Here is a 20,029-nt window from a genome sequence, read left to right as displayed (position 1 = left end):
CTATTGTGGATTCGTCTGGTTGGTTGAGACGAATATTACGTTCATGTTCTTTGATGCGGTTACCAACGGACTGGCACGTTTGGCCGATGTATACTTTACCGCAAGTACAGGGAATTTTGTATACCCCAGGATGTAAAAGTGGGGACAATTTGTCCTTGATTTTACTCAGACTGTGAGCAATTTTAGTGGCGGTGCCAAACACAGTTTTAATGTTGTGTTTGCGGAGGACCTTGGTAATTCGATCTGTGGTGTTGTGAATGTAAGGCAAGTAGGCAGTTCCCTTCACTTCTTCCTTCTGTGAGTTTTGCTTGGTCATTTCTCTGGGATGCAGGGCTCTATGAATCTGCAAATCGCTGTAACCATTACCCTTGAACGTGACTTTGAGCGTGTCCATCTCCACCTGGATATGTGAGCCTCACAAATTCATCTCACCCTCTTGGCGAGTGTCATGAGAATGCTCTGTTTTTGTGCTGGATGGTGGTGAGAATCTGCATGAAGGTAGCGATTTGTGTCGGTAGGCTTACGATAGATGCTATGTTCTAAGGAGCCGTCCGGTTTCTTTCTTAGTAGAACATCCAAGAAAGGAAGGCTTCCGTCCGACTCCATCTCCATAGTGAATTTTATTGAAGGATGTTGCTGATTTAGGTGGTCTAGAAATAGATGAAGTTTCTCAGGACCTTCTGTCCAGACCACAAATGCATCATCAACATACCTCCACGATATCATAGGTTTGACGGGCGCCGAAGCAATAGCCTCCTCCTCAAAATGCTCCATAAAGAAATTAGCCACTAAGGGCGAAAGTGGACTTCCCATAGCCATTCCGTCCGTCTGTTCGTAAAAATTCCCACCCCACAAGAAATAGCTGGAGGTCATGCAGTGGTAAAATAGCTTAGTAATGTCCTCAGGGAACAGGAGTTCAATGAGAGACATGACCGAATCAATCGGCACTTTAGTGAACATGGACTCCACATCGAAACTCACCAAAAGTGCATTAAGTTGAAGGGTTATGGTTGACAGCTTGTTGACGAAATACCGATAGTCCCTGACGTATGATTCAGTACGTCCTATGTGTGGCTGAAGCAATTTGCTTAGGTATTTAGCCAGAGCAAACGTAGAAGAACCTATCACACTAACAATAGGTCTGAGAGGAACATCTTTTTTATGGATCTTAGGCAGTCCGTATAATCTAGGTGGCACTGCATCCCCCGGGGCCAGATGTTTATCTCCTCTTTTGGAATTGAAGATTGTCTTAAGAGCTTCACGGTAGCATTGGACACACGATTGGTGGGCTCACATGAGCTCAGTCTGTAAACAGGCTCTGACAACATAGCCGAGATCTTATTCTTATACTCGTCAGTGTCCATAACCACTGTCACATTACCCTTATCAGCTGAGAGAATGGTCAGTTCAGAATCATCTCTAAGTTCCTTCAGAGCTGTCCTTTCGCCTCTTGGTAAATTGGGCACGGGTACAACAGCGGACCTTATGAGTCTCACACATTTCTGTCTTAACTACTCAGTGGGAATTTTAGAGGTAGTGACAGCAAAATTAAGACTCCTAGCTAGAATTGATGTTTGGTTCTCTTCCAAGGATTTCTTGGAAAGATTGACAACAGACCGCCTGTTTCTGAGCTAGGCGTATGAACTTTGATTTCTGTCACCTGGTTGAATTTTCGTTCAGCCTGTATAGCAGTAATGCGATAGAAAGTCAACCACAATTCCCGTGAGAGAGTGTTGCTTAACAGCAGGCATAAATGAAACAAATCTCGGGAGACTGAATCCAGTTCCCGACGAGTGTTATGCACTCTCTTGATCACAAGAGCCTGGCCTTCGGTATATTTAACGTGTGCTTCAGCTTCACACAGTTGGGAATGATGTTATGGTCTCTGCATCTCAGTAGAAAGCACAAAGAAGAAAGAAGAATAGACTTCTTTCTCCTTAATTTTGTTGAATTTTGAAGCCTTCTTAATAATAATGTTATTTGCTTTACGTCCCACTAACTACTTTTTAAGGTCTTCGGAGATGCCGAGGTGCCGGAATTTAGTCCCGCGGGAGTTCTTTAATGTGCCAGTAAATCTACTGACACGGGGCTGTCGTATTTAAGCACCTTCAAATACCACCGGACTGAGCCAGGATCGAACCTGCCAAGTTGGGGTTAGAAGGCCAGCGCCTTAACTGTCTGAGCCACTTAGCCCGGCTGAAGCCTTCTTAAAGGTATCCTCCCAATAGAGGTTTTTAATGTTGAGATTGATGCTTTCACGGCATATAGACATGATGCTGTATAGGTTTTTGGGCTTATGCCGTGTCAAGAAAAAAAGGTGAAATTCTTTACGTTTCGGAGGGAACTGTGCTCTGCGTTCTCAGAAGAAATCTTGACTGTCCACAAGAAAGGCTTCCTAAACAATCTTTAAAATTTAGATGTTATACACTGACTGACAGAGCAAATGCAACACCAAGGAGGAGTGGTTCGAAAGGGATGAAAGTTGGGGAAAAAACAGAGTCGGCACGGAAGAATAATTGATGTTTATTTCAAACCGATATGCAGGTTACACAATGCGCACGGCATCGACTCAGTAGGATGTAGGACCACCGCGAGCGGCGATGCACGCAGAAACACGTTGAGGTACAGAGTCAATAAGAGTGCGGATGGTGTCTTGAGGGATGGTTCTCCATTCTCTGTCAACCATTTGCCACACTTGGTCGTCCGTACGAGGCTGGGGCAGAGTTTGCAAACAGCGTCCAATGAGATCCCACACATGTTCGATTGGTGAGAGATCCGGAGAGTACGCTGGCCACGGAAGCATCTGTACACCTCGTAGAGCCTGTTGGGAGATGCGAGCAGTGTGTGTGCGGGCATTATCCTGCTGAAACAGAGCATTGGGCAGCCCCTGAAGGTACGGGAGTGCCACCGGCCGCAGCACATGCTGCACGTAGCGGTGGGCATTTAACGTGCCTTGAATACGCACTAGAGGTGACGTGGAATCATACGCAATAGCGCCCCAAACCATGTTGCCGTGTTGTCTAGCGGTAGGGCGCTCCACAGTTACTGCCGGATTTGACCTTTCTCCACGCCGATGCCACACTCGTCTGCGGTGACTATCACTGACAGAACAGAAACGTGACTCATCGGAGAACACGACGTTCCGCCATTCCCTCATCCAAGTCGCTTTAGCCCGGCACCATGCCAGGCGTGCACGTCTATGCTGTGGAGTCAATGGTAGTCTTCTGAGCGGACGCCGGGAGTGCAGGCCTCCTTCAACCAATCGACGGGAAATTGTTCTGGTCGATATTGGAACAGCCAGGGTGTCTTGCACATGCTGAAGAATGGCGGTTGACGTGGCATGCGGGGCTGCCACCGCTTGGCGGCGGATGCGCCGATCCTCGCGTGCTGACGTCACTCGGGCTGCGCCTGGACCCCTCGCACGTGCCACATGTCCCTGCGCCAACCATCTTCGCCACAGGCGCTGCACCGTGGACACATCCCTATGGGTATCGGCTGCGATTTTTCGAAGCGACCAACCTACCCTTCTCAGCCCGATCACCATACCCCTCGTAAAGTCGTCTGTCTGCTGGAAATGCCTCCGTTGACGGCGGCCTGGCATTCTTAGCTATACACGTGTCCTGTGGCACACGACAACACGTTCTACAATGACTGTCGGCTGAGAAATCACGGTACGAAGTGGGCCGTTCGCCAACGCTGTGTCCCATTTATCGTTCGCTACGTGCGCAGCACAGCGGCGCATTTCACATCATGAGCATACCTCAGTGACGTCAGTCTACCCTGCAATTGGCATAAAGTTCTGACCACTCCTTCTTGGTGTTGCATTTGCTCTGTCAGTCAGTGTAATAGAAGTGGAAATGGTACGTTCAGTCGCCACCAGATGGCTCCCAGGACGTGGCAAGAATGCTAGCGTTTCAAGCAGAAGCTGACCAAACAATCAGACTAAGCAGTTCACATAACGTGTGTACGTAACATATGAACTTGACAGGTATATGATATAGACACAAGCCTGGAATGAGACATCTGGCGCCGAGGAACGTACGAATTTAGAATTTGTTCAAATAGGTGTTCAGATTTGGTGTTTCCTGCAATCTTTTCTTCGTTATCTCCAAAAGCCTTGATTTCTACTCGTTGAATGTGATTTTGTGACTTTTGGCCCATTTCTTCACCTTATACAAGTCCATGTTAGAGTAATATTCCAACTCAAGAAAGCTTCTGCCTTTGACGATCATAAGAAAATCATCTGCAAAGGTTAAGACCATGAACATTAAAATAAGAATAATAGTTAACACCACCTTTCCAATACTTATCTTTCCTTATATTTAGGATATGAACATTACAACAGGCATTGTAAGATGGGACATGTTTCGCTTAACTGTCATAAGCATCATCAGCCGAAATAAATCTTAGCCTAAAGTTAGGTCAGGGCCCCGAACCTAGTGTCCTTAACCCTCCGTTAAACGCGCGCTCTGTTGTAACACCACTACACGCACACGGACTGACAGTCCGTGATTGTTTCTAAGCTTCCATTCTTTTCATTTCAATTCTTTTTCCAAGAATTCCTGATTTCTCTCATCTGTCAATCTGTCTTATATCATAATTACTTTATTTTGATTTTATTTATATTGATAAATTTATATATAATCTACATTTACAAGAACATTTCAGTCCTTTAGGATAAATTAGAAATTGTCAACTGCAAACCACAGGACTTAGCAAAACTAATTTTAAATTAACAACAATTGGTTTTTAATTTACTTCTTGGAATAAAATTGTAATCGTTACATTCTATTAATTGATGTATATCGCACGGAAGAAGTCACGACATCGTGATGTTCTTGCCATGGAGTAAGTGCATTTCATTTCATCCACCTTATCAATGCCCGACTTCGTGTTATTATAGAAGGTAATCATTGAGGGTTTTTGATTCTTCTGAATCGTCATCAATAGAATGTTTTTTATGGAAAGTAGATAGACCAATACTACTTTGTCTTTTCTTGACTTGTATGAGAAGGGTATATATAGCGATTTGTGCATGCTACGATTTCTTGTAGCTTTTGTTGGTAAAGAACAATTGCAGAGCTTCAACTGGCGTCTCAGTATTCATGGCAACTCCTGCTACTTCAGGCAAGTGTTTTATAAGATTATGTTCAGGTTGCCTGACCCTTCCATTACGGCTCATTACAGGCCGATGATTCCACTGGGTCCCGTCCTTTCCAACATATATTTAATGCTGCTGACTTTCAGTCACGTCCTCTTCACACGTGGACTGTTTAATCTGAGAATTATGACCACTATCGTTTACGACGTCCCGATCACTATCATCATTTGCACCAACTTCATCGTCGTCCAACCACTGCTCCATTTGATCCATAACTCTCGGAATAAATCGCACCAACTCCTTGGAAATAGGATGCAAAATAACTATTCATAGCTCATTTTGTAATATTGTGTTTATCCCACTGTAAATAATCACAAGTAGGAAATATATCAAAATGAGCCCACTACTACACTTGTAGGTAGTAAAATTATATAATTTTATAATAAATAGTAACGGAAGAATGGATGACTTACCAAAAGAGTGAGTAAGATTAACAACTCACCAATACACGCCTGCGGACTCAGACTCCGCAAATCTGCAGCTGACAATATAATCTTCTGTAATTGACAGCTCGGTGATTACTCAGACATTCTCACGCCGTCACGGCCTTTGTATTGTTGCAGAAGGAAGCTACAAGAAGGCAGCCCGTTCTGCCTTGCATTTTCGGCCTATGATACCAAAGAACAATAAAGTGCGGACTCTCACTCCGCGGCGCGTGTAACGGAGGGTTAAAATATATGGCACCCTAAGAATCAACATTTACATTTAGAAAATCAAATAGGCTTAAAACTAGTGTGAAAAACATGGTTGAGAGAAAAACACACAATCGTGTTGAAACAGAGGTTAAAAACAGAAAGTACAATACAGAGCTGGTAGTGAAATAATTAAAATCATTAGGATATCATTGCTACCAGTCAGTCAATCAGAATGTTCATCATGATCTTCTTTTCCATATTTTATGACTGGTACAATTTTGGCGTGTTTCCACTTTTTCGGAAAACATCTGGTCTTAAGACGTCCATTGTATATTGCTGTGAGGAATTTGGGCAATAAGTTAAAACACCAGACGAAAGATTCCTACCGTAATTCCATTTCCTCCTGGTGCTTTGGTTGTATCCATTGAGTTGATTACCATTTCAGTTTCTTTTTTCGTAAATAGTCAGCCATCCAGAACATCAAAAGATTTCTCTGCTTCTTTTCTAGTTTCCGTATGTTGGTCATTGACTTCCCTTTCATCATCTTTTGGGGCAAAAGAGTCTATCATTAATTCCATGATTTCTATCGAGTCTGTTGTGTAAGAGCCATCAAGTTTGCGAAGGGTTGTCATTGTAATATTTGGTTTTAACTTACCAAATGCGATTTTGTAACCTGCATTCCATGGATAGGATGATTTGGTTAAAGTACAGTCATTTTTCCAGGACTCATATTTGGTTTTGTTGATTGTAGTCTCATTTTTTCTCTTCCATTCTAGAGAGTGGTCTATTTTTTCTGAGAGTTTCATCATTTTTGGTCTTTTGATATGTTCTTCTAAATGCACAGACTTTTTCCGTAACATGGTTAGTTCTTGTGACCGCCAAGGAACTTTGTTCAGATGTTTTTGATTTGGCATATATAGTCTTGAATGTCTTCTTACATGCTTTACTGACTGCATTCTCAAATTTATCTACAACTTGTTCCATGTTCATTTCTGCCATCACTATAACCTCAAGTATATCATCTAAATAGGTATCTTCTCAATTTCTGGAATCAATATTTAGATTTTATGAATTTTTCCTTGAATTCATCATATCAGTCTGCTTTAACAATGTATCCAGTTCCATGAAAATTATACACAGTATTATTGCAATTGTGTTTCAAATTATATGTAATCAGTTTGTGATCAGAAAAACTTTCTTCATCAGAGCAGTTCCAATAGTTCATGTACGTTGACATGTTTGGATAACACTTCCGTCATCTTGTATAAAGTAGGCTAATGAATTATGTAATATTTCTGTTATATGCATATTCATTTCCACATCTACAATAAACTGTTATATAATTATTGCTAGGCTAGCTGACAGGACCCCAAGCCAAACTGTTACTTCAATAGATTTTGAGGTAACAGAGCAAGTGTTTGATAGTAGGATGTCAGAAACACAAAAGGGAGGAAGGTTAATACTTCCATCATCTTTCATCAAGTAAGCTAATGAATTACTGTTTTGTATCAGTTATCATGTGATTAAGAAAACAACTTTATTGATTAAAAGCATGTATGAAAAAACATCAAGTACAGGCATCTTACACAAAACATGATTGATGGTAGACCTTGATTTGTTCCAAAGAGGAAGTAACAGTAAATCTAATACATTGAGATACACCACCTTCCCCTGCTAAATGAAATAAATATCACAATAAAGTAATTGAATTATTGTATGTAACTTACAATCTAACATGAAAGTACACTTAAAACATTTTGCGTGCTTGCGCCAACAGTCTGTGCCTTCATGATTGTTTAAACCTTAATGACTGCATTTTGTTTGGGTTCGTACCTCCTCCTGCCAGGCTGAGTGGTTCAGACAGTTGAGGCACTAGCCTTCTGATCCCAACTTGGCAGGTTCGATCCTGGCTCACTCCGGTGGTATTTGTAGGTGCTCTAGTACGTTAGCCTCATGCTGGTAGATTTACTCACACTTAAAAGAACTCCTGCGGGATTCCGGCACCTCGGTATCTCTGAAAACCGTTAAGAGTAGTTAGTGGGATGTAAAACCAATAACATTATTATTCGTACCTCCTTCTTTGCTATTCTTAAAGAAAAATTGTTGATCTATCCCAGCGTCTGTCTTGATGCGAAACTGGGCCTGTTGCTTCTCACAAATTGTCGCTTCCTTCCCTGCTGCCAATTCGGTCAACCCTGTCGGCATGACATTCTCTTTACTTGCATTCTCTTCGAAAAGCCACTTTCACTTTTCCTCCTTCTTAGCTGATGACAAAATGTCTCTGAGCAGTACTGTAACTTCCTCTACAAAAGCACAATCCACCACTGACTTTTTCAGTCTTGCTGCCCACTCTCTAGCTGACTCACCCTTATTTTTAACCTCTGTGTAGAATTTACTTCAAGAAGAAAAATGCATCTTTGTTGGGGTAAAATGATCCTCTAATAACTTGATCACCTCAGTGTAGCCCAAGTCAGCTGAATTTTTCAGCACGCACAGACTTTCTTGCAGTGTACAAGTGGAATCTGAGATCATCATCAATAGAATGGCCTTTTTAACTTTTAATACATTGACTTCTGCCACAAAATAATAATTGTCCAGCTTTGCTTTTAACATATTAAAATTAATTTTACCATTTTCAAAACAGATGCCAACTGGCAAATTTTGACCCACACTCGTTACCATTTTGGTTACACTTGCAATCACTTTTTGTTTAGTTTCACCAGTTTCTGACATTTTTTCTGTCCCTCATCTCCATTGTTGAATCTGAATCAGTTACCATTTGATTAAGAAAACAACTTTATTGATTAAAAGAGTGTATGCACTAGCCATGCATCTTGGTGGGTGTGCTAGGTACCAACTGCTGAGCCCAACCTAGCACACGGGGGCGAAATGCTGGCAACTAGGAATGAGTTAGCTGGAAAATTTATGATGTCCAATAATAGACCATTTATATTGATATTGTATGTATGTACACGCATCACGAGAAAATGGCTGAAGATATTTAATGAAAATCGGTATGTGAAGTCAGGGGATGAGCCACTACAATCTAGGCTTTAAATAATTTTACTCATGCTAAGTGAAATGGTAGTTTAGGGGAAGGTCTAAAATTTAATTCTCAATTTTTTTTATATTATTAGTGGTCCTATCGATAAATACTACATAACTAAAGTTATATAGAATTAAATTTCTGATCATTTATGTCATACATTGTTACCATATCGGCTTTGATAACACAGATATTCAAGAATTTGTATTTTTGTTCCTAAGTCCATATCAACGACGAGCCACGAGAAAATGGGCAAACAGAATTGAATGAAAATTGGTATATAGAGTCAGGGAATAAGGAACTACAGTCTAAGTTCTGAACAATTTTATCCACCCTGGATGAAATTGTAGTTTAGGGGAAGGCACCTAACATTTAATTTTTAAATACTTATGTTAATATTGGTCCTATTGAAAAGTACTACATAACAAAAGTTATAGAGAATACAATTTCCGACCATTTATGTTTTATTCACCTTAACCGTACCGACTGGTATTTCAGAGTTGGAACAAAACTATATGTGAAGGCCTACAATATCAAAAGCGCATAACATTGATCAACAATAACATTGTATTGACCATTGTTTGTTGTGATGTTCTTTGTCTCTTATGCTGCCGCTCAACTCCAATAGATGAGATTACTGCTGCGTACCGAGTATAACAGCCTGACAGAATATTGGTGGGAAATAGCAGGGGAGCTAGGAAACTTTCTTCTTTAGCCTGTTATTCCTCTGCTTCATATATTTTCTGATACCGTACTGCTGGTACGTAACACACTGGTTCATCATAGTATTCCAGCTATTCGGTCTCTACTCTGTCGTGCTGTTTTGAATGAGCAGTGTGTACACTTAAGGTACAGGCTCACTTGTTGGTAGTAGTAGTATGACCTGGTCTAGAATTACAATTTATACATATTCCAAATTATAGCACCACAGTTCACTAAATAACTCAAAATTCAACCCTGAAAAGAGCTGTTTCAAAAAGAGCTTCTTCCTCTTCACTTTTATTAAATTTACATTCATTCAAAATTAGCAGTTTTACCTCTGGCTTGGAGGAAAAATTTGCCTCAAAGTCAGATAGATTTTTCTGCCGCCACTGTAGTGAATTGAGATTTTCTGACTCATCGGGTACTCCTAGGAAACAGATTAGTAAAAGGGCGTAGTTTTTGCCCTAGGATGCTCCACTATTTGACGTCCCTCTTCCCCACCCCCCTGCTGAAGAAAGAGTGTTCACGTATCATGGCTGTCTGCGGCCTGGTCATTCCAGCTTTGGAACTTTGGACTGTTAGATCGGCAGCGTAGTACTGTTCATTAAAAGTGAGAAAATGTGTGGATTTTCATGTGATCGAGTATTTCATGTTAAAGCATTGCTTTTACTCGCGCCATTTCTACTGACGTCATTGTAATGACTTATGTTCATTTCAGTTAGGAAAACCACTAAGACAGTCTTTCTGAGGATATGAACAGGCAGGTAGAGAGTGAGTATCTGCCATTAGGGGCCTATAATGAAATTCCCCAACCTGATTGTGACTGATGGTAGGCAAGCGGGCCTACCATTACAATGAAAATTCCCTAAGCCAGTTCATATGAGAAAAGACGTTTGGTGATTTCTCCGTCGCGTTTCTAGAGTAACCTTAAGAGCTATGCAGTTTAATACAGTCTTGCTCACAACGTGTATTCTACCTAACCTACAATTCTGTATAGGCCTACAATGTAGAATTCCATAGCGAAGCACGGGTACATAGCTAGTTACATAATATTTCCATTGTTCACATATTAATTTTCAGATTTATATTAAACTGTTATAATACGCAATTATGGCTAATTATTGCCATGGCTGATGAACAAACTTGAATTGCTGTAGGTATTTCTCTACTGCTGCTTCCCACACCAGGTTGCTTTTATTCAGCAAACATCCTGTGTAACATAATACTCAGCCTTTAGGCCAGATATAACATTATGCTTGTTTGTCATGATCTCTAAAGTTGTGTTTGTAGAAGATATCTGTCTCCTATCTTTATATGACTCAACCTGAACAACCTGATGATTTTGATGCTTCAGAATATTTTGTTAGTGTAGAAATAATTGTTTTTGATCTCCATTAAAATATCATCCTTATCTAACAGTGAGGGAAATTGTCTATCCATCTGTCTGCCCTGAATTTTTATATACTATGGGTCTCATACATTATACCAAATTAATAACGCGATACTGTTGTAAATTTTGTTTAAAGAAAGGATTTCAACGGAATATACAGTATTTCACTGGCAAAATATTTAACAGTCATATTGTTAGTAATTATTGTCGCTCTTTGTATTCAAATATTGGCATTGTTGGCTACATTCGTGAACAAAGGGTGTAGTGTGTCAAGAAAATATAAATAAAAATCAGCTGATTCTTGTATTCCAATCATTTGTAGTTCTGAGTAGGCAGTTAAAGTATCCGTAATTTATATTTCACACCCTCGATCTTTCAGTATTTATGAGCAATTGGCTAATAATCAAGTCGATGTTAGGCCCCTTAAAACAACAAGCATCATCATCAATAATAAAGTCCCTACATTCCAATAATTGCAATTCAAGTCCCTGGCATAGTTTAACAGAAATAACAGCTTCATATTTTTTAGCATAAGGTCACTTTTATTCTCTGTCCCACGGAGTAGGGAAAATAATAGTACCTAATCCACCATCTGTAATAATCACATAACCACATTTCAGTTGAGAATTGTAGTGTAGATACTGTATATTAGATAGTATCTTGCCTGTTATATTCGTGTGTATTTTTGTGCAAATGGCAGGTTTCATTTCTATTATGGCATAGTAGGATAAAGTAGTACTAATATTAATCTGTCTACGTGTTTAACTTTGTTGGTAATCTTCGAGTACGGGTAGTTCTTGCGAATATCTAATTTAGGACTAATTGGAATTTTCATTTCTATTTGTGCTTAGTAATAACCTATGATACGTCTGAATGTAGTTTAAACATTGTTGTAGTGTAGTATAGTAACTTATTAGAAATTAGAGTGCCTATACTATTATTTTGAGTAGTTTTGCAAATTTTGAACTTTAATGGTAATTTTCTTTCCTGTTTGTGCTTTGTAATAACCTGTTGTAATTAGAATACGTCTGAACGTATTTTAAAATGATTGTGGTGTATTGTAGTAAGTATCTCTACTTAGTCTGAACGTAGTTTAAAATTATTGTAGTGTATTATAGTATCGTATTAGAAAATAGTGTGTTTATTCTATTACTGTGAAATATTTGTATAGTATAGTACCGTTTCTGTGGTATCTGTAATAACTCTCTTACTAGAATTCTGTTGTTGTAATTAGGGTAGACTTAACTGCAGTTAAGAATTGTGTAATTCTTGTGTATTATTCTGTTTCCAGTAATTAACAGAAATTTTCATCCTGTTAGCGTGTTGTAGGAATAAAAAATCATAAGATTAAGTAGTATTGTAGTGTAGTAGTAGTAGTAGCCTATATTAATTAACGTATTGTCGTGTGATCTTTGTGAACTAACCTAGACAATATTTCTTTCCTTTCATTTCTATTTTGCACAGAATAAGTTGTTTTTCCTTTTCTTTTCATTATTTAGTAAAGAATGGGTAAGGAGTGCGAGTGTAGGAACTGTGGGTGTGGCCAGGCATTAAGGAGTATGAGGAAGAAGTTGGAGAGCTTGAGGGAGATAATTAGGATTCTCTCAGAGGACAGGAGCGAAAGTAGGCCTCCCTCAAACAATGTACAGGATACAGTAGGTGTAATAGAGGGATGGGAAGGAAAGGGAGTAATTGTAGAATACAGGTGGTCTAATGTTTTAAGGGGAAGGAGATTGCAGGCTAAGGGCTCCATTCAGGATCAAAATTCAGGACAGGTGTCAGTGAGAAATCGGTATGAGTCACTGCAGGTAGAACAACCGAGGGAAGATGAGGAACAGGGAACTGTTGCCGAGCAGTGTGGAAGTAGGAGAAAGGGAAGAGGTAGGAAAAGGAAATGTGGAGTAGTGGATAGGAAAAGACAGGTGGAACAGGGTCATGTGATGGAGAAAAGGGAGGAGGAAGTAGCTTCTGCAGCTGTCAGGAAAGATAGGACTGATCAGGAGAGGAGGGGATCAAATAAGGTGGGTATGGTTGAGGCATTGGTCATGGGGGATTCCATCGTTAGACATGTCGGGAAAGTGTGTGGAGGAAAGGGTACCAGGGTAGAGTGTTATCCAGGAATTAGGTTAAGGCAGATGTTGAGGAAAGTAGGAGGAGGGAAAGGAGGAGGTGGTAGTGTTTCACGTTGGAACTAACAACGTATGACAAGCAGGTATACGTACCGACATAGTTGGGGATGTGTGGGACCTGATAAATGCAGCATGGGTGAAGTTTAAGGAAGCGGAGATTGTTATCAGTGGAATACTGTGTAGGAGGGATACTGACTGGAAGGTGATTGGGGATTTAAATGAGACTATGGAGTGGTATATGGGAAACTGGGAGTGAGATTTCTAGATCTTAATGGGTGGGTAGGAGATAGGGATCTGCTCTCAGATGGCCTTTACTTAAACCGCAGTGGTACATATAATTTAGAAAATTTGTTTAGAATGGTTATAGGGAGATACATTCAGAGAAACAGGGTGGCCTAGGGAGCGGTGTTAAGGAAACAGGGAACCGGAAATCAAGTAGGGATGACATAAAAATGTTAGTGCTCAACTGTAGAAGTATTGTAAAGAAAGAAATAGAATTAAGTAATAGATATATATACTTACCAGATATTGTAATAGGAGTTGAATCATGACTGAGAAATGATATAATGGATGCAGAAATTTTCTCACAGAACTGGAGGTTGTATCGTAGAGATAGGATAGGAATGGTAGGAGGGGGAGTATTCATTCTCGTGAAAGAAGAATTTGTAAGCTACCAAAAAGTTAAAGATGACAAACACAAAATTCTAGGGGTAAGGCTCATCTCTAAAGATAATAGGCAACTTTATGTCTTTGGAGTGTACAGACCAGAAAATGGTAGCGCAGATGCTGATTCAGAATTATTTGATAAGATAATCAGCTATGTGGGAAACGATAAGGAAAGGAATGTGATTGTAGCGGGTGATCTCAATTTACCAAATGTCAATTGGGAAGGTAATGCGAATGACAGGAAGCATGACCAACAAATGGCAAATAAGTTAATATGGGAAGGGCACCTGATTCAGAAAGTGATGGAACCAACTAAAGGGAGGAATATTCTGGATATGGTGCTGGTAAAACCAGATGGGCTCTATAGAGAAACCGAAGTAATAGATGGTATTAGTGATCACAAAGCTTGTTTCTGTGGTAATTAAAAATAAATGTGAAAGAAAGCAAGAGATTAAAATTAGGACTATTAGGCAGTACCATATGGCTGATAAAACAGGCATGACCGGGCGAGTTGGCCGTGTGCGTAGAGGCGCGCGGCTGTGCGCTTGCATCCAGGAGATAGTAGGTTCGAATCCCACTGTCGGCAGCCCTGAAAATGGTTTTCCGTGGTTTCCCATTTTCACACCAGGCAAATGCTGGGGCTGTACCTTAATTAAGGCCACGGCCGCTTCCTTCCAACTCCTAGGCCTTTCCTATCCCATCGTCGCCATAAGACCTATCTGTGTCGGTGCGACGTAAAGCCCCTAGCAAAAAAAAAAAAAAAAAACAGGCATGAGGGAGCTTTTAATAAGTAACTATGATCGTTGGAAAACGGTAAATAAAAATGTAAACAGACTCTGGGATGGGTTTAAAGCAGTTGTTGAGGAATGTAAAAATAGGTTTGTACCTTTAAAGGTGGTAAGGAATGGTAAAGATCCACTATATTATAACAGAGAAGTAAAGAGACTAAGAAGGAGGTCCAGGTTGGAAAGAAATAGAGTTAGAAATGGCTGTGGGAGTAAGGAGAAATTGAAGGAACTTACTAGGAAATTGAATCTAGCAAAGAAGTCAGCTAAGGATAACATGATGGCAGGCATAATTGGCAGCCATAAAAATTTTAGTGAAAAATGGAAGAGTATGTATAGCTACTTTAAGGTAGAAACAGGTTCCAAGAAGGACATTCCAGGAATAATTAATGAACAAGGAGAGTGTGTATGCGAGGATCTTCAAAAGGCAGAAGTATTCAGTCAGCAGTATGTAAAGATTGTTGGTTACAAGGATAATGTCCAGACAGAGGAGGTGACTAATACTAAAAAAGTATTAAAATTTACCTGTGACAGCAATGACATTTGCAGTAAGATACAAAAGTTGAAAACTAGGAAAGCAGCTGGAATTGATAAGGTTTCGGGGGATATACTAAAGACAATGTTTTGGGATATAGTACCATATCTGATGTACTTGTTTGATTATTGTTTGCATGAAGGAACTTTACCAAATGAATGGAGAGTTGCTATAGTAGTCCCTGTATATAAAGGAAAGGGTGATAGACATAAAGCTGAAAATTACAGGCCAGTCAGTTTGACATGCATTGCTTGTAAGATTTGGGAAAGCATTCTTTCTGATTATATAAGAAATGTTTGCAAAATTAATAAATGGTTTGACAGAAGGCAGTTTGAGTTTAGGAAAGGTTATTCCACTGAAGCCCAACTTGTAGGATTCCAGCAAGATATAGCAGATATCCTGGATTCAGGAGGTCAATTGGGCTGTATCACGAATGACCTGTAAGGCATTTGATAGGGTAGATCATGGAAGACTACTGGCAAAAATGAATGCAATTGGACTTGGCAAAAGAGTGACTGAATGGGTGGCTCTGTTTCTAGAAAATAGAACTCAGAAAATTAGAGTAGATGAAGCTTTATCTGTCCCTGTAATAATTAATAGGGGAATTGCTCACAGCAATATTATTGGACCTTTATGTTTTCTTATATATATCAATGATATGTGTAAAGAAGTGGAATCAGAGATAAGGCTTTTTGCAGATGATGATATTCTGTACAGAGTAATAAATAAGTTACAAGATTGTGAGCAACTGCAAAATGACCTCGATAATGTTGTGAGATGGACAGTAGGCAATGGTATGATGATAAATGGGGATAAAAGTCAGGTTGTGAGTTTCACAAATAGGAAAAGTCCTCTGAGTTTTAATTACTGCATTGATGGGTTGGAAGTTCCCTTTGGGGATCATTGTAAATATCTAGGTATTAATATAAGGAAAGATCTTCATTGGGGTAATCACATAAATATGATTGTAAATAAAGGGTACAGATCTCTGCACATGGTTATGAGGGTATTTAGGGGTTGTAGTAAGGATGTAAAAGAGAGAGCATATTTGTCTCTGGTGAGACCCCAACTAGAGTACGGTTCCAGTGTATGGGACCCTCACCAGGATTACTTGATTCAAGAACTGGAAAAAATCCAAAGTAAAGCAGCTTGATTTGTTCTGGGCAATTTCCGACAAAAGAGTAGCATTATAAAAATGTTGCAAAGTTTGGGCTGGGAAGACTTGGGAGGAAGGAGATGAGCTGCTCGACTAAGTGGTAAGCTGCTTTCCTAGTTTTCAACTTTTGTATCTTACTGTAAATGTCATTGCTGTCATAGGTAACTTTTAATACTTTTTTAGTATTAGTCACCTCCTCTGTCTAGGCATTATCCTTGTAACCAACAATCTTTACATACTGCTGACTGAATACCTCTGCCTTTTGGAGATCCTCTCATACACACTCCCCTTGTTCATTAATGATTCCAGGAATGTCCTTCTTGGAACCTGTTTCTACCTTAAAGTAGCTATACTTACTCTATACATACACCTATTGTATTGAATAGGTGGTATTTAACAAAATTATAAGAATTTGTATCACAAGTAGATCTTCAATATGGACAAAAATGAAATTTATAACCTGCAATAAGTGGTATGTTCCGAGCTGTCAGTGGAGAGATGGTGTGGGAGGATATCAGTAGACGATTAAGTCTGAGTGGTGTGTTTAAAAGTAGGAAAGATCACAATATGAAGATAAAGTTGGAATTCAAGAGGACAAATAGGGGCAAATATTCATTTGTAGGAAGAGGAGTGGGGAATTGAAATAACTTACCAAGGGAGATGTTCAATAAATTTCCAATTTCTTTGCAATCATTTAAGAAAAGGCTAGAAAAACAAAGGGAATCTGTCACATGGGCGACTGTCCTAAATGCGGATCAGGATTGGTTGATTGATTGATTGATTGATTGATTGATTGATTGATTGATTGATTGATTGATTGATTGATTGATTGATTGATTGATTGATTGATTGATTGATTGATTGATTGATTGATTGATTGATTGATTGATTGATTGATTGATTGATTGATTGATTGATTGATTGATTGATTGATTGATTGATTGATTGATTGATTGATTGATTGATTGATTGATTGATTGATTGATTGATTGATTGATTGATTGATTGATTGATTGATTGATTGATTGATTGATTGATTGATTGATTGATTGATTGATTGATTGATTGATTGATTGATTGATTGATTGATTGATTGATTGATTGATTGATTGATTGATTGATTGATTGATTGATTGATTGATTGATTGATTGATTGATTGATTGATTGATTGATTGATTGATTGATTGATTGATTGATTGATTGATTGATTGATTGATTGATTGATTGATTGATTGATTGATTGATTGATTGATTGATTGATTGATTGATTGATTGATTGATTGATTGATTGATTGATTGATTGATTGATTGATTGATTGATTGATTGATTGATTGATTGATTGATTGATTGATTGATTGATTGATTGATTGATTGATTGATTGATTGATTGATTGATTGATTGATTGATTGATTGATTGATTGATTGATTGATTGATTGATTGATTGACAAAGTTCTATTGGTGGTGAAGTGTAGCTACAGAGCTGTTATAGAAATGGTTTGAGTAAAGAATGTGCCTTTATTTCCATATAAACATGCTGAGAAACTCAGGATGACAGTATAAAATTTAATATAAAGTGTACTATTCTGTTATTTCCTTCCTATGTTGTGTATTTAATTTATAAATGAAGTGTAACTGAAAATTAGATTTTCAATACTTTGAGTTTCATTTTATAGCATACACAGAGTAGATGGTGTGTTGATTCAAGTGATCGTCTAATACCTTAAAGCTAAATATTTACCGATGTTGTACAATTCCTTGCAGGTTTGACAGGGGAGAAGACTATTTACAGAAGACGAGCAGAAAAAGAACCTGAATTAGGTTCTCCACAGACTAAGCCCAAAAGACTTAAACTTGTTGTTGATGTCTCAGGAAGCATGTACAGGTAGGAAATACTACAAGTATACCTGAGTGGCATGTGTTTTATGTTTGTTTTGTGTTGGCTTATATGGAGTAATGCATATATTGCATATCTCAAAAGTAAATTCACACTTATCAGTATCATCTGTCCTTTTTTCGGAAGGATTTTTGGATCATGAATGTTGGTGACCATTAGAATACCACCTTTTCATTACCCTGTTGCCCATTGTTGCCCTTGCAGATGAAAGTTTTCAGCCATTGCCATCTGTTATGTATATAATGTGTCACTACTTCAGCCAGAATCCTGTGTGCTAAATAGTGCTACAATCCTTTGCTACTCAGCTCAGATTGCTGCAAGGATGTCCTTCACCATCTTCGCATCTGCTGACTTCAAGATTTTTCATTTAGGTTCTTATTATGCTTGAATAGATGGCGTCTTGATCCAAGTGTTCTTCTAATACCTTAAAGCTAAATATTTTACCTGTGTTGTACAATTCCCTGCAGGTTTGATAGGAAAGGAAACTGTTTACAGAAGATGGGCAGGAAAAGAACCTGAATTGATTTGTAAGCAATTTTGTCAAGAAAGATTGGAATTGCTGTTTTACAAGTCAGTTTACTTAACTGCTTGTTATGTCTGCTGTCAAAAGATGAGGTACACATTAGTGAAGGGAATTTTTTTCAGTACAGGCAGAACAGTTTTCAGTTACACTTTCACACACACTGGTAGACACAAAATTTGCAGATTCACACACAAATTGGGAAATTATGGTCATTACCCACATCAATTCTTCTGCTGAATAATGCAGCTTATCTGAAGCATCCCTGATGTAAATTAAACCTATCAGTGGAAAACTAATTTTACTGTTGATAAAACCTCCAATGTACATTATAGATTTTTGATCCATAGTAATGAATCCAAGACCTTATATTTGTACTTCTGGAATGCTGTTACATAAACTCTATAATCTTACTACCAATTATGGATTTACTATGATGATAGTTACACTTCTGCAGGATCATCAGTTCTTCGTAGACTTCCAAGGACATCACAGTCGATGGAAAAGTCAGTAGAATGGATTGCCCCAGGGAAGTGTCTTGTCTCCCATTTTATTTAATGTGAACACCAATGATCAGCCACAGCCTCAAGGGAGCAGAAGTTCAGTTACGCTGACAACCTTGCTCTTGCTTGCTCATTCAGAACAGTTTAGGCCGTAGAACATAACGCTCAGTCGTGCTCTAGAACAGCTTGGTACTTACTATGAAGGACCCAACTCATACCCAACCTTAGCAAGATTCAGGTATGTGCCTTCCACCTGAAACATATGCAAGCTAATCGGAAACTTGAAGTATTCTGGAATGGTACGTTATAGGTTCACTGCTTACATCCTAGATATCTAGGAGCACCTTGAACCATACACTTACATACAAGGAGCAGTGCCTTAAGCTGAGGCGGAAGATCCCTTCAAGGAACTGCCTCCTCTGTAAACTGGCAGGGACTAACTGGGAAACACATCAATCAATCAATCAATCAATCAATCAATCAATCAATCAATCAATCAATCAATACTGATCTGCATTTAGGGCAGTCGCCCAGGTGGCAGATTCCCTATCTGTTGCTTTCCTAGCCTTTTCCTAAATGATTTCAAAGAAATTGGAAATTTATTGAACGTCTCCCTTGGTAAGTTATTCCAATCCCTAACTCCCCTTCCTATAAACGAATATTTGCCCCAGTTTGTCCTCTTGAATTCCAACTTTTCTTCATATTGTGATCTTTCCTACTTTTATAAATGCCATTCAAACTTATTTGTCTACTAATGTCATTCCACGCCATCTCTCCGCTGACAGCTCAGAACATGCCACTTATGATATAGATGTTGATTCCCATAGGGAATCTGAAATATTTGTCCTGAATGAGTAAGTTTATAATACCAATATAAATGGTCCGTTATTGGACATTATAAAT

General features: G+C 38.9%; 1 protein-coding gene across 3 annotated transcripts in view; it reads left to right on the top strand.

Moving 5' to 3' along the window:
- The window catches only part of c12.2 (von Willebrand factor A domain-containing protein c12.2), a 753,464-nt gene that overhangs the window by 686,925 nt on the left and 46,510 nt on the right, over positions 1-20,029 (top strand). For all 3 annotated transcript variants that reach the window (XM_067137710.2, XM_067137711.2, XM_067137712.2), the window contains exon 30: positions 17,971-18,091. In XM_067137710.2, the coding sequence (XP_066993811.2) occupies positions 17,971-18,091 (121 nt within the window). The remainder of the gene's footprint in view (positions 1-17,970; positions 18,092-20,029) is intronic.

Source organism: Anabrus simplex, chromosome 1, assembly GCF_040414725.1.
Source record: "Anabrus simplex isolate iqAnaSimp1 chromosome 1, ASM4041472v1, whole genome shotgun sequence".
Classification (NCBI taxonomy): Eukaryota; Metazoa; Arthropoda; class Insecta; order Orthoptera; family Tettigoniidae; genus Anabrus; species Anabrus simplex.
This window is presented reverse-complemented; position numbering and strand designations above follow the sequence as displayed.